Source organism: Centruroides vittatus, unplaced genomic scaffold (genome assembly GCF_030686945.1).
Source record: "Centruroides vittatus isolate TY-2023 unplaced genomic scaffold, ASM3068694v2 contig_484, whole genome shotgun sequence".
In the NCBI taxonomy this organism is placed as follows: Eukaryota; Metazoa; Arthropoda; class Arachnida; order Scorpiones; family Buthidae; genus Centruroides; species Centruroides vittatus.
In genome coordinates this window covers 1,120,592-1,136,986 of record NW_027122274.1, presented here as the reverse complement: position 1 = coordinate 1,136,986, position 16,395 = coordinate 1,120,592, and the positions used below count along the sequence as shown (strand labels likewise).

Below are 16,395 nucleotides of genomic sequence, written 5' to 3'. Positions count from 1 at the left end.
TCCTTTGGAGTTGCTCGAGATCTGTGCATGTCCAGTGTATAACTCCAAAAGAGTAAGTCAGTACAGGGACAATACACCTATCCCTCGTTTTACACGGTACTTCTTTTACACGTTTTCGCTTTTACACTGTTTAAAAAATAAATGTAGAAAATTAACTAACTATGATCAAAAGGAACAATTTTTAACTCTAATCTACATCTATATTCCAATCCACCTTAATTATATGTTATAGTTGATATTTAGGATACTAGGTGACAGTTTTATTCAATCCGTCAAATAGAAACCGATATAGGGTACTCCCCATACGCACGAAGTTGTATTCATTGCACATAGTTTTAAACCAGAAAATTCTAATTTTTCATATTCATAAGTAACAAACGATTACATTATTTTTAATTACATTTTTTACATTACATTACATTACACTACACAATTACATTACATTTTTATGAATCTTTCAGATTTTTTTTTGTTCCTTTGTACTTTGTATTTAATTAATAAAAAAATATATTTTTTTTCCCTTTCAATATTTTTGTTTGATTTATGTACCTTTAAAAAATTGAAAAAAATTCATAATTAATAAACAACAAAATTATGCGTTTTTTGCATACTTTTCGATTTACACGGTTTTACATTCAAAAAGATACAAATTCGATTTACACGTTATTCTCAGAAACCTATCTTCCATGTAAATTGAGGGATAGGTGTATATGTATTAATTGATTTAATAGTATGTTTTGCATTTAGGTGTGTTCTTAATACTGCATGTAATATGTTCTTGTATTTGAGTGTTAATCTTTGTTTTATCTGTGCATATTCTGTAAGTTTAGCCTGTTGGAATCCTAAAATAAAATAAAATGGAATCCTAAATTTATAAAACTCGCTCTCTTCCATGGATTAGATAATATCTCCACTTCTGAGTACAATGTCTCTTTTTTTCAGAGCTTTTTTTTCAATGTGTAGTGTTTTGCATTTGTCTAGACCAAACTCCATACATATATCATTTGAGTGTGTGTAGTTTGTAAGAGATGATGAAGCTGATTCTGTGTGGACATGTAAAGTTTGATATCATCTATGTACATGAGGTGTGATAATGTGAATAGTGTTGTTTTGTTGTGTCTGATATTGTAATCATATTGTGTTTTGTTCAATGTGTTAGATAAAGGATTTTAAGTGCAAGGCAGAACCAAAGAGGACTTAAGGAATCTCCTTAAAAAATTCCATGCTTGATATATACTTGATTTGTTTTTATGTGAGTGTTAAGATGTAATGTTGTCCTCCAGTGAAACCTGGTAAAACCAAGGAAACTAATGAGTTGGAGATGTATTTTGTAAATGCGAAGTGTGTGCAGCAGCCAAGTGTGTGGGTGTTTGGGACACTGTCAAATGCTTTTCTGTAATCAATGTATGCCATGTGTGTGTTTCTGTGTTGCTTATGAACTTGACATAAGATAACAGAATCAACAAATAGTTATTCTTTGCAACCTTTGTGATTTCCATAGCAGTTTTTTTTGTTGTTCTGTAAGAATGTCATGTTCATCAATATGATTGCATATTTTGTTTCCAATGCAAAGGTAAGAATCTTATAAAGTGTAATTGGTCTGTACTATGTGGGTCTTTGATATTTTTCAGTTTCATGTAGGTGATGCCCTGCATGAGAAAATTTGGCATATCTTGTGGATTGTTAATGATGTGAGTTAAATGTTTAACTAGTTTTTGGTGCTTTGTGAGTGTTGTCTACACCAGGTGTTGTTCAGGTGTGCATTTTGCATTATGCAATGGATGTCTTGTGTATTTATTTCAACACAATTCATACTAGGTGTATCCTGCATATCTTTGCTCTCCTCTTTGATCCAGAGAAGATCAATAATATGTGAGTTCTTCTTCAGTTGGCATGCCATTCTATTGGAATCTGTAGTGGATTTGGTATTAATTTGCCTGTAGAAGAGTTTTTCATTGTTTGTGAATAATTTATTTTATTGTTTCCATACAGAGCAAATTTTGTAATGTTTGAGTTTCTGTGCTTTGGCTGCAAGTTTTTGTTTGAGTGTGTCAATGTATTCTGTGATGTGGACATTGTGTTTTGTGCTTTGTGTGTGTTTTAATTTCCTTGAAAATTTTTTTAGTTTTGTTAATTTAGATGTTGTTTTGTTATTAACATATTGTGTCAGCCTGCCTAGCTGCTGTCTAATATTTATGTTTCTATTCTTTGTCAGGCAGGCTTCTGAAATATTTTTGATTTGTGTGCTTCTGTCTGTGGATGCAGTTTTGGTCCATGGTAGGTCACTACTGTGATTGCACCTGCATAGACTAGTGTGTGAATGTCTAAGAGTGTAGAAATAGAATGATCAATCTGGTATTATGTAAGTGTTCACATAGTGTGGAGTTCCCCTACTAGTTTAGAAGTGTTGATTTTGGGAATGCGTGGCCATTGTACAGGGTCACTGTCTGTAAATTTTGTGAGTGTTTCCTGGAAGAGAAGAGAGTGAGTATGAATTAAATCTGAATCTATTTCAGGCAATGAAGTGTTGATATTGTCAGCATCAGTGAAAATAGTGGTGGTAGGAACAGCATTGTCAATGTAAATATCTTGATGATACTGAAGGATTATGTAATCTTTGTTGATGCTAGGAGTATTTATTTGTTGATGTAATTGTTTAGCAATCTGCTGTTTGATATGTTCTAATGTTGTTTGTGGTTTAAGGTTAAGTATCATTGTTCTTTTTTTGATCAACAACTCTTTGTATAGTGACAGTGAGATGAAGATATTGTTGTGAAAACATGTGTTGTAACTGTTATCTGTGTGCTATCATGTCTGTTTCAAGTTTTGTGATGGTGTAGTAAATATGGATGATAAACTTGTTTATTTGTGATGTCCATTTCATCCATTGGTGTGATTTACCTGCCTTAGTGGTCTGTGGCTGGATTACCACAGAAACATCAAGGTTCAGCCAGTTCCTCACAACTGGTGTGGGTATTACAGTAGCCATACTTGGACCAGCTTTCACCACTGGTGGCCAAGGGAGACTGTGACTTATTTTTCAAATATGAGTCTCTGCCTAACTCACAAGCATGGACCTTGTTAACCTGGGCAACATCCAAGCTGTTATTATATTTGGATTGTGTTATTACTATTGTTAGATCTCCACTCTTGGCTTCGTTTCTCCCCACATCTTCACTGGCATAGCTCTGTGGTTCATCAGAATTACTGAGCTCTCTCATTACAGCAAGGTGATGACTGGCAAGAGAGTATTATTATTATGTTGAGTTTAGTGAGTTATACTTTGATGACACTGGTTTCTGTGTACTACCAGGACCAGAGTCAAGACATAGCAATCAAAACAAGACAAAAATTAAATAAGTGTGTCAGCATGTGTGTCTGTATTCAGGGATTTCTTAACAATATGACATGTATTCAATATAGTGACCTCCTGTAGTGTGATGTATATGTTTCAATTCAGTTGTAATGTTCTCAGGCTTTTGTGTAGTATGACACTTTTATAGGAGAGTGACAGATACAATAAGCATCTCATCCATCCTCCACAGATGCCTTATTTCCTGAGTGAGTTCTGTGTATTTGCTGATTTTTTCAGTGCATGTGTTTGTACATTGTGAGTGTTTGGAGGATTATTATTTTAATATTCGAACATCATCTCTAAACCCGATATATTAAAGCTAAACACCAACCAAATGCTGAAATTCTATCGGGCTAGTTTAAGGCTAATTACTAAATAAATTACGTAAGCAATTTGACTTTAGAGGGAGGCATTAGGCGCCATCTCATATTAACATTAATAATTATAATTTTTAATTAATTTAAATAATTTAGAACCGCTGGGAGAAAAAATTGGCCTGGAGCAGGACTCAAACCCACAATTCCTGCTTATCGTACAGATGCGTTGCCAGTTATGCTATCCAGACCTCCAGCCCGATCTCCTCTTCCAGCATATATAAGTTTCCTTCTTTTTTCTCCCAGCAGTTCTAAATTATTTAAATTAATTAATTAAAATTATAATTATTAATGTTAATACGAGATGGCGTTTAACGCCTCTCTCTAAAGTCAAATTGCTTATGTAATTTATTTAGTAATTAGCCTTAAACTAGCCCGATAGAATTTTCGCATTTGGTTGGTGTTTAGCTTTAATATTTGAAGACAAAATTTGCCCAAGTAGGGACTACCATTTATTAGTTCTGCATTTCAGACAATACATTCCTGGTGACCAACCTTCCTTTCTAGGCTACTAGCTGCCAAAAAGCTAAAATAGTCCTTTTAAAAGCACAAAATTTTTCCAATTAAAAATAGAAAGATTTTTATAAAATAGGAACTGGTGACATACAAACATCTTGTTACCATGTATACCTTCTTTAAAAAATTGCAGATTGTGGCTGTACCAGGAGGAAGCCTTTTTTAATCTACATTTTCCAGCACTCACTTCTCTGTGGATAAAAAGCCAAAACACCCCAAGAAGGTATAGATGGTGACAAGAAGACATTTGTATGTCACCAGTTCCTATTTTAGAAAATCTTTGTGTTTTTAAAAGGACTTTTTTTTAGCTTTTTGGTGGCTAGTAGCCTAGAAAGGAAGGTAGGTCACCAGGAATGTATTGTCTGAAATGCAGAACTAATAAATGGTAGTCCCTACTTGGGCGAATTTTGTTTTCAAATATTAAAATTAAAAGAACCATCAAACGAAAAAATTATTATTATTATTAATTAGTTCACTTCTGAAGATGGCTGCTTAGTCAGCTGAAAAACATTTGATTAATAAAATATTGTTGCTGGAAAAGGCTAGAATTGTTTACAAACCACATAATTGTAATATATAAGTACACAACATCGCTAAACCCAATATACTATAAAGCTAGACACCAACCAATATCGAATTATGTTGGGCTAGACATGGCTATATTACTAAATAAATTACACAACCAATTTGGCACTAGAAGGAAGCATTAGGCACCATCTCTTAATAACTTTAATAATTATAATTTTTAATTAATTAATTTAAATAATTTAGAACTACTGGAAGAAAAAAATCAGTCTGGAGTGGGACTCGAATGCCTCCCTCTAGTGCCAAATTGGTTGCATAATTTATTTAGTAATATAGCCGTGTCTAGCCCGATAGAATTCGGCATTGGTTGGTGTCTAACATAATATATAAACAAACATTAACAGAAGTATTATAATTATGCTCATTAAAAAAAATAAACAGCTACAGTGTTTTCCTTATAAAAGATTGAGAAACTTTTTTGCAAATACCATATTTAATTATTTCTATTTATAAATTTTAAATAAAAATTATGTGTTTTATTTATTTATAATTTTGTTTTGCAGTTTTTTGTATTTCTTTTGGTCATATTTGCTGCAGAAGTAACAGGAGGACTTTGGGCTTGGATTCATAAAGATGGTGTAAGTCTCTACATTGATAAAAATCAATTTTCTGTTACTTTGATCAAGATTCTTATATAAATATATATTCCTTCATTAGACCCATGTTGTCTGCTATTCAATAGAAAAAAAGGTTTGTATGATAAATACAAATGAAAGTGAGGAGTATGAATACACAGTGTTGTGGTTGTTTCTTTTGGAATTCTTAGACATAGCCAATGTTGTGGAATTAGACCATTAAAATATTTAAAAAAAAAAGCTAAATCAAAATATCAAAATATTTAATTTTTTAGAAGCAATACAGAAGTCCTAGTCTTATAGCAACATTTGGGTTATTGGTTTGCAGTAAGTTACTAAACTTGTTCAAGAGTAGATAAAGTTTATTGAATTCTCTTGATATTTTTGCAAGGAGGTGCTCCTATGAAATAAATGGAAAGGCAATAGTCTATGATGGATTGAAAATTTGCAAAGAATATGGACCATAAAACAGATTTAGAGGATATAGTTTGACAAAAACACCATAATATCCCTTGATGAATAGCTAGTGGTTTTACTAGCTTATCTATATGGCTTTTAAGAGTTAATTTAATATCGGAAATAATCGCAAGATCATTATATATGTTGATGTGTTTCAATGTGGGAGTATTTATGAAAAGGGGTGGTAGATGTGGATTCCCAATTTAAAGAAAAACACCTGATTACAGATTTTTGTGTATTAATTTTAAGGTTAGTTTTACTGACGGCAGAAGATAAGAGTTGTAGATCAGATGGAGAACAATGGGGTTGAGTTTAACAACTTCATATCATCTAATAATAGTAATAATGGACAGAATTGTATATTGATAAACAAATTGTTGATATATGCAGAAAAGTAAAGCCCTACTGTAATCTTGTATAATCAGGCTAAAAAGTAGTAATTCAGCCAGGAGTGAAAAGCTGGGTTAATATCAAAAGTATGGAAGTTGCTAAAGTATATTTGGAAGTACAGAGTCAAAGACTTGGCTTATGTTGATGCATGCTGCATATGTTAATGTTTTTTTTTTTCAAAGTTATCTAGAATTATACAGTAAAGATTGTATCAAGTAAGTTAGTAGTGATTATAGAATCTATAATGTTGAATTGGTGAGAGTTTTGATGTTATCAGAATGTAAATTTTATTGAAGATGCGTATTTTTTAAAATTTTAAGCATTGTGACAGATAAAGAAATAAGTTGAAAAGATTTTCTTTTTTTGGTATTGATATAATGGTAGATGTTTCAATACAAGGTTATGTTAAAGTATCTTATAAAAAAATTCTGGATAAAATTATAGCCATAATCAGTTTGAGTTTTGTATAGGAAATTGATGGAATGGAATCTGGAATGAAATTGAAGGCCTTAACTTATGTATGGTATGTTTAACTTCTAAAAAGGAATAACTGTATTGATAGGTATAGTTGTGTAGCATAAATGGGTTATAATCTGCCTTGGGATATAATTTGAAAACATTTTTGCATTTTTAGATTTATAGGCATCAAATATCATTTTGTCATAAATGGAAGTTTGTTTATTTTGGATTCTTTTAGAATATTTTGGATAAATCTCAAAAATTACAAGGATTGGAAGCAAAAATGTTCATGATACTGTTAAAATATAATTACTGTAATGTCATAATTAGAAATAAAAGTTCATAAGATTAATTTTTAATCTAATGTTTTTTTTTTAATAAATGTTTTTACTTAATTTGCAAAATTTGAGAATATATAAAGCAACTAAAATTTCATCAACTTTTAATTAAAATAGATGGCTGAAACTTTTTTGGCATATCTAAGTGTGATAACTATGCATTTAAATGATGATTTAGTGGATGGCCCATGCTGACTGTCCTTCCCTACTCTGAAACATAATAAACTTAATCAGATTTAGAATTTAATCATGTATGTATGTAAATGAATTGTAATGGAAAATGAAGGCCACTCCACCATTTTCCGTTATTTTCACTCCAGCCTCAAGAAACATGACCAGTAAAAGTGTGATAAAAATTTTTTTTAAATTATTACTTCAATAATATATGCAGTTCTTCTGTAGTTCTTAACTTTTTTCTATGTCTCAAATTTCTATATTTGTTCCATTATCAAAATCAAATCCTAAATTGTATAGATATTTAATCTAATTATTTTTCAGATAATTGCTTATGATGAATATTCAACTTAAGTACCCTGCCATTAAAAGTATTTGATTATTCAAATAATTATTATTTCATATAACTTGGAAATAGTTTTCAACTATTTAAAATATTTAATAGACTCACAACATCTTTAAGTGACCAGTAAAATGTTTAATTGTACTACAAACATTTTTGACGGTATATTTTTCGAGAAGTCCGAAAAATATACGGTCGAAAACGTTTGTAGTACAATTAAATATTTTACTGGTCACTTAAAGGTTGTTGTGAGTTTATTGTATATTATACCAGTACCTATAAACGAGTGTTGTTAACCTGTGTACAAAGTTAAAATATTTATCTTGATAATCAAATTCTTTTGGCAAAATCAGTAATAATTTATAATCTAAATATATTATAAATTTATCTACATTGTCTATCATTAATATTTAATATGGGAAATTTTATCATTACTTCATAACTTTCAGGTTAAAGATTTGATTACCATACAAGTAACCAATATGGTTAAAAATTATAGCATACAAGAAGATTCCATGAAACAGAATACATTGGTCAAGACAGTTGATGCAATGCAGCATAATGTATGCATTTAATATTCTACCATTTTATATTTTATTGTGCAAAATATTATAAATTTTAGTAATTTTACAATTTTAGCTCCAATGTTGTGGTGCCAATGCACCTGGAGATTGGCACCAGTCTGCATATAATAACAAAGGAGAAAAAGATGTACGTGATGTAGGAATTGGTGGACAAGCTAGTGGTGATTATAAAGTTCCCAGTACCTGTTGCAAGCCAAATGTTAACTGTGAAGAAGCAAGGAATTTAAAGAATTCTGGTGAAGACTTTGAGGGACTTTATAGTGAGGTAATTTTAACATGTTATTGGTATTGAAATCTATTTCTTTGTCTTACTTGTTAGCTTTTTCCCATGTTTATATAGGGTCAGCATTCATAGGGTCAGCAAGTTAAAAATAACACAATTAAATTCCTCAGTAATAAATTAAAACCAGAAAACAATAAATAAAATAAGTAAATACTGTATAATGAAATGAAAATTGTATTAACAGTTGACTTTGGCATCTTAAACATTTTACCAGATCTGTCACAAGTGTTTTGCATTCACCTTTTTCACCTCAATCATCAATATTACAACTTTCCTCTTAGATTATGTTGCTTCCATTGCTTCTTGGATGCCATGCTTAATAAGTGAAGGTTATATTGGATTGAAAAGAAAGTTTTTATGTTTTTTTGAACTGTCCTTAACATGAACATGATTTATTTACAACAATTGTGAAACTTAATACATTATTCCTTAAATGAGATTGCATTCTTTGTTTAGAAGCTTATTTTAAACTTTTTACTTCATAATTTGTTTGAATAAAATTTAGTTTTAATGCCTTCAGATTAAAAGCATATTTTGCTATATTTTGAGTTTTGGAAAGTATGTAATGCTGTACAAGCAGTAAAAAAATAATTGTAATGTGTATGGGAGAGATGCTTCTAGACTTCAAAAGAGTCAAATGTGGTTTAAAAAGGTCTGTTTAGGAATTTTGAACTAAAGGATAAAAAATGTATAGGGTTCCAAAAAACTGTCAACAAAGAAAAATTGCAGCAAAAAATTGTTAAAAATGGATGAATAACACATATAAATAGATGAATACAATACATATAAAAAATAAAGCAAAAAAAAAAGCACTGAAAACATAAAGGTGTAATGCCAGAGTGAGAGACGACTTGGATATACAACACTTCATGCTTTGAGTACATTTTCCCACTGGATGCACAGTTTGAACTCAGAGGTGAATTTTTGTCAAATTTAACATTCCAATCTGAAACATTCAAAGTACTAGGTACTACTGTATTTAAATTTCAGTATTTTAACATTTTTAAGTAGGAAATTATTTATTATTTTAAAAATAGTTATGTATTCATCTACTATGAATTTTGAGAAATATTCAGTTTTGCCTAATGCAATAGAAGTCTGACTAATTATGGATACACTCAAACCTGTTTTTGTGCGATTTTTTATTTGTGTGATTTTTTTTGTGTGCGGTATATGAATTTCAATCAAATTGGTATACTGCACAAAACACATTGCAGGTATAAAAAAAATCGCACAAAAAAAGACCGCACAAAAACAGGTTTGAGTGTACTGTAAAAACACAATAATTTGTAATGTTATCAGAATTAGCAGTCCTAAAACACAAATTAAAATGCATTCAAAACTTTGCTTATTGTAATCAGAGTTTAGTTATAGTTATTATCTTCAGATAAATATAGGGTTGCTACATATCCTGGATTTTTTGTCATATAGTGACAGGAGGACTTTATTCTGAAATCTGTTCTACAATAAAGTACATTTTTTTTTCTTATTTTAAATATATTTCTGTCACTGGTGTAGTAAAAATACATATCTATTGTATGTCCTGGAATTGAATTTTCAGTATCTTTTGGGAAGAACTCATTTTATCTCCATGTATCTGGCAACCATAGGTAAATGTCATTTGAAGTTGTTTTTTCATATTATTTTCCTTATCGTGTGGCTGATCACAAGCAATTGTTATCAATCTTAACTAGTGCTTTAAACATTACACATCAATCATTTTAATCCTTATTTTCTTGAAAAGAAAAAACAACTAGTTTTTAGATTGTTAGCATTTCTTACTTTAATTATATTCTTGCTGCTATTAAAAACTACTCTAAAAGGTATCAGGCAAATAGCACTAGATAAATTTATTAATTATGATTAATATTAAGATTTAAACACATTTTTTAATTTCAAAATGAATAAAACCAAAATTTCTGTTAATTGTAGTGTTGTTTACTTACTTCATTTAATGTTATCATTAGAGCTTGGATTTATATGATTTTTATAATCAGTTGAATAAGTTATAATTTTTATAACAAATTATGATTTTTAGTACATAAATGTTCTAGCTCTAGTTGTTCAATTAACACTATGAATATAATCAAGTTTCAAGAGATTATATAAATGAATTCTACTGTAGTTTCAAAATCTGTATTTTGATGAAAAACTTATATTGTAATTATTCAATATATCTGTATTTATCAATTATTTTAAGTATGATCATAAATAAATATTTCAAAATTAGTATAATTTTATAAAATGTAAAAGTGTGTAATTTAATTCTGTAATGTATTTGTATCACATGTAATCAGGTCTAATATTGATAGTTTGTGTTAAGGCATGGTTCTTGGTTTCCAAGCCATAGGTTTGAATCCCACATTACACAAAAATTTTGTTTTTCAGATTTTCTAAAGAGCTGTTGTTTAGGAAGAGACAATATATTTATTCTAAATTTAGATAAAGAATAGAAAAATAAATTAATAAAGAGCATTTTCTCATGTCTCAATTAGTTTTGGATGATTTTTGTATTAATTCCATTGCATTATCTTTTTGAGGAATATGATAAAAGTTTCTTGATGGTTTTGTTGCATAACTAGTTGGATAAACTTTAATTATTATAATTTTGTATTTAATATTTTAAATTAAATTCTATCTGAAATCAATCTCTAGATTTTTAAATATTTAAGCTTCCATGAATATAAGAAATTCTTAAACTTATAAATACATGTCATGTAACTATATAATTATAAAACATCTCAAAACTTTAAATATTATATTATTAAATTTTTTTATATTTTTGAGATAGTTTGCATGCTAATTTTAAATATAAAAGGTCAGTTTGCATAAATTTAAAAATATTTATTTTTTGTATATCACATGTATAGATGATTATGATGATGATGATGATGATGTTAATGATTGTTTGATATTTTTTTTATTTTGTCTATTAATATTCCTGAAGATGGGTTGTCTGTAGGAACCCAAAAGCACTAGTATAATAAAGATGTGAACTCCAGAAAGGCAGTTTTGGGTAAACAGAAACTTAGGTTTAGATTTTTTTGAAAAATTTTTGGTTTAGTGCAAAATATATTTAAAATGAAAGATGATATAATACTCAAGATTATGTTATGAAATTTAGGAATAAAGTGAAATATTTACAATTTTGTCTTGAATTTTATTACATTAAAGTAATGAAAGCATAATGTAAAATTATAATAAACTTCATAGTCTATTATAACTTCAGATATATTTGAAAAACAATGATTTTTTTTATAGTAAAATCATCTATATATATATAATCGAGACAAGTTGATAATAATAATCAGTGCAGAGCCCAAACGGTTAGGAGTTAAAAGTTGAAATTTGGTACATAGTTAGGGTACGTCACGAGAACGCACACTAAGAAGGGATTTTTCAAAATTCCACCCACGGGGGAGAGGACAGGATTAAGTCTTAACACCGCCATCAACAATGGAAGTGTTAAGAGAAAGAGACGTGCAAGACGCAGATGTAGTTTTTTTTGTTTTTGCGGGAAATCGAACATATTTTTAGACCCATCTAAAAATTCTGTAATTAGTCTGGAAACAGGAAGGACCCAATTCTTGCATTCTGTGAAAACGGGTAAGGTTGACTATAACATAATAATCTTAATATTTGCTAAAACGGTTAGGAGTTGAAAGTTGAAATTTGGTGCACAGTTAGGGTACCAGATTTAAGTACCAAAGTATTAAGTAACGATGATAGTGTGAAGTAACAATGGACAACGAGAGAAAGCGACGTGCAAGATTTACTGGCGCTTGAAAAGAAAAAAGAAAAAGAGTAATATGTTGGAACATATTCGATTTTCAAATTTAAACAGATTAGTTCGGTTTCTCTCGACCTTCTTTAGAATATTCGATGAAAATCGAAGGATATAATCAGAACACGTCGTGAAAATCGAACAATATTAGAACATTCGATTTTCAAATTCTACCTTTCTTTAGAAAAACTTAGTTCGTTGATGAAATTACTCTTTTTTTGTGACTATAATGTAATAATCTTAATCTTCGCTATCGTTACTTTTGCCCGAGCAACGCCAGGCCTACCTGCTAGTTAACAATAAATGACTGTGATATATTCTGTCACTTTATTATTATTAAAAATTTTTAAATGAATTTGATTTAATATAAAATTATTTCTATTTTTTGTATATCATGCAAATCATTTGATGAATTTATGACGAGATGAGAAAGGATTTAAAATGAAATTCTCTACATTGCATAAAATATGATTTCTTTTATATAATTTTGGAATTAATTACAGTAATTTGTGTGTTTGTGTTTTGAACCTATGTTATGTTATTTTTATTAAATTGATTCATTAATACTGTTTTATAGGGTTGTGTACCTCAATTAAAGAAATATTTGAAAGATCATCTTACCATAATAATTGGAATTGGTATTGGAGTTGGAATTGTCCAGGTATTTATTTCTTTTAAACATCAAACTTTGTTTCTGTTATATAAAATGAATTGATCTTCAAAATAGAGATAAATTTTACCATATTTATTTTATTTTTCAATGAATGTATACTAGTATGAAATTAATAAATTGGATTTATTACAATATACAGTTTGTTACATCTTGAATCAGAAACATATCTTAAATGTGCAAATTATTTATAATTTTTGAAAGCACTCATAATAAGTTTGTTTCATCATTTAACATTCGAAAGTTGAAAGTATGCTTTTGATTGGCTGTCAAATTTCAACTGGGAAACTTTCAGAGATCTGTTGTGGGTATTGCATATTGAAGGTGAGGTATTACATAATTTTTGAGGAATATGTGCAACAGCATTATGGGGCTTTACAGGGGTGGGATGGTAGTTGAAATGTGTAAAACTACAATTAAAAAATAAAAGCAATACAATTAAACATGTACAAAAATTTATAGATCTCAAATTTTTAATAGGATTCAGTTGAAAACTTCTTAAGTGAATCCATTTTCCAGGCATGAACAAGGATTTCTTTCTTCTTAAACAGGAATATTTTATACCAGAAAAATTGACCATCTATTATGGGGAAAATTTCTAATGCAGGAACTTCTGAACTGAGTTTTGTATTTGAATTTAAACAGTTAGTGAAAAAAAATGAATATTCTTTAAACCAATGCTTTCAGATTTTCATTTATTATTGATACCTGTTGAGTATGGATAAAAGCAAGTATCAGGATCAAATCAGTTAGAAAATTATTGATATTGGATTGTATTAGCAGAATGCTGTGTCACATTTCTAGTAAATATACATGTTCTTAATAACTCTTCCTAACCATTGACTAAGAAAATTCTATCTTTATAAGAAAGAATTAATTATAAAGTGTTTTTCTTTTGCATAAAATTATATTAGTTTTATTAAAACAATAACAATAATACCAGGCGTACTCAGCAGAAAGAAATAGAATCTTACTATAACACCTTATCTTTGCTGAGAGAATTCTTTATTAACAAATTGAAAATGTTTGTTAATAAAGAATTCTCTCAGTGAAGCTCAGATGTTATAGTAAGATTGTAATAATGATGATGACTCATTATTATTTTTATTAAGCGTGTGATATGCATGATAAATTTAAAACAATATAATTAAAAAACTTCTCATGAAAATATTGTAAAATCTTCTCATCTGTAAAGATGTTCTCATGTTGAAATATGCATACCTAAAATTATTGGAAATTATAATTTTGTATATAAACACAATGTGTATTTTATTTTATTAACAATAATTATGGTACAGTAGGTCTTCAATTTAATGGACTCCAATTTGATGAACCAAGAAAAAAAATCGTTTTAAGGAAAATTTAGGAATTAAGGAAAACTTTCAATTTCATAAATAGTTTAAAAACATATTTTTAAAATATGTTTGATTTAACAGACCTTTGGTAATAGTTGATGCTCCTTTCTCTAATTATCCTGTTAAATTCAGGACTTACTGTATTGCTACAAATTATTTAAATTTTTTCTTTTTTTATCAATTGTAATATAATTATATATATATTTTAAAAATTTTCTAGATATTAGGTCTCATCTTCTCTATTGTTTTATGCTGTGCCATTCGCAATGAAGAAGCAGAAGTATTCAAGGCTTGAATGTTGGAAAAGTTTCAAAATTGTGCCAAAAAGATCTAGTGATTATGTTGTAATATCAACATAATGTATTATGAGAAACACATTATATCATTGTTGGCACTTACATGCCATGTGAAGAAAGTAATGATAAATACCAAATAGAATACTCTCAAATGTACATATATCAAGCTATAGATTTATAAATACTCCATACTGTATATAAATATATCTTTTTTATTTTTTTTTCTTTTGTTTTGCTCAAGTGTATCTTGAAAATATCAAACAACATAATTTTGTATTGTAATATTGTATAAATCTTTCAACTTATATTTCTACAATTAAAATTTATACTGCTGTTAAGGATATATGCATACTGACTTTGTACATAATGTGAAGAGTTTAATCAGTAATTTAGTTTGAATATTTTAAGATCTGAAACAACTATGATAATTTCAGTTGATGATCAAAAGTTTTAAGTTGCCCAAATTTTTCCAAAAATTATTTCACCAAGTTTTATAAATACGATCATATGGCAATTCTGAATTGTAAGAGTGATCCGTCCTCCTCTACCGCTCAACAGTCCTAGGTGCAATGTTTGGGAAAATATTAAAAAAAAAAAAATAATGTACAGTTATATTTTATTATCATATTTAAAAATAGATGAAAGAAATGTCCTAGCTTCATCAAAAAATAAACATAAGTGGAAAAGGTTAACAAAATTAGTTAATTTGTTCAGGTATGAGTGATAAAATAAGTAACAAAAATGAATAACAGTAGTTATATTTAAACCAAAATATCATTTAATTTGACCTAAAAACGTATTTATTAATGCTTATTTATATCATGTAATTATTAATTCAAAATTTTTATTTTCATATCTAATGCAGTTATTTTTGCTAATAATGATTAACTTCTTTAAAAATTTACTATTAAATATTCATTATAATATTGAACATTTCAACACAACTAATGTTATAATTATACTAAAGTCTTAGAATCATCAAAAAGTGATATATTTTTTGAAATTTTAATTCAGCAAAACTGGTAAATACTGAACACTTTTTATGTGAATTATAGGTTTTAAATAAATCAGCTTAAATTTATACAAAAAACTTAATATTTACAACTGATTTGAATTATATTTAAAATATTTAGCCATTTAATTACATTATAACACTAAGATAATAGCTAAATGTGCTAGGATAATTAATATTTTGATGTTATAATTAGTTAAGATTAATTTTTATGTAAGTAAAATGGTTGGAAGTTTGATCAGTAAAATGGAATATGTTGAATTTTAAAGCTTCTAATCTTACAAGCATAATTATTTTTCAATATTGATAACAGTTGATATATCATTTGTCAATTACATATCACATAATAATCTTTATTGTTAATGAAACCTGAATGTTTTAGCATTACATAAATGTCTTTTTTCAGTAATTGAGTTAAAAAATGCACTTTATTCATATTGCAGGATGTCCTAAAGTGCGGAACCATGGAAATTATTTTTATTTTTATTATTTTTTTTTTACATGTAAAACATGGCTGAGTGAGGGGAAAAAAATTCAAGTTAATTTGATGGTGGGGATCCACCACAGTCAACATGAAGTCAATGAAGAATTTAACAGGCTTCTTTCGAACTTCCTATCAATCACACACTGAGTGGATGCAACTTGTTAAACTCCAGTAATTTCATGCTAACTGCAGGTTTCTACCATCAAAATAACTTGAATTCATTCTTCACTTAGCAGTGTTTTACCTGTAAAAAACTAATGAAGATCAACATAACTCCTATTGTTCCAGACTTCTGGGATATTTTATATTTGTAATGCATCCTATTTCTTGGTAAATATTAATAAATAAGTTAAAGTAAC

General features: G+C 28.5%; 1 protein-coding gene across 2 annotated transcripts in view; it reads left to right on the top strand.

Annotated features, from left to right (window-relative positions):
* Positions 1-14,571, top strand: part of LOC136977998 (CD9 antigen-like) — a 47,198-nt gene extending 32,627 nt beyond the window's left edge. For both annotated transcript variants that reach the window (XM_067273629.1, XM_067273628.1), the window contains exons 3-7: positions 5,334-5,408; positions 8,018-8,131; positions 8,208-8,417; positions 12,797-12,880; positions 14,465-14,571. In XM_067273629.1, coding sequence (XP_067129730.1) covers positions 5,334-5,408; positions 8,018-8,131; positions 8,208-8,417; positions 12,797-12,880; positions 14,465-14,539 — 558 coding nt within the window. In that variant the 3' untranslated portion in view covers positions 14,540-14,571. The remainder of the gene's footprint in view (positions 1-5,333; positions 5,409-8,017; positions 8,132-8,207; positions 8,418-12,796; positions 12,881-14,464) is intronic.
* Positions 14,572-16,395: the final 1,824 nt, after the last annotated feature.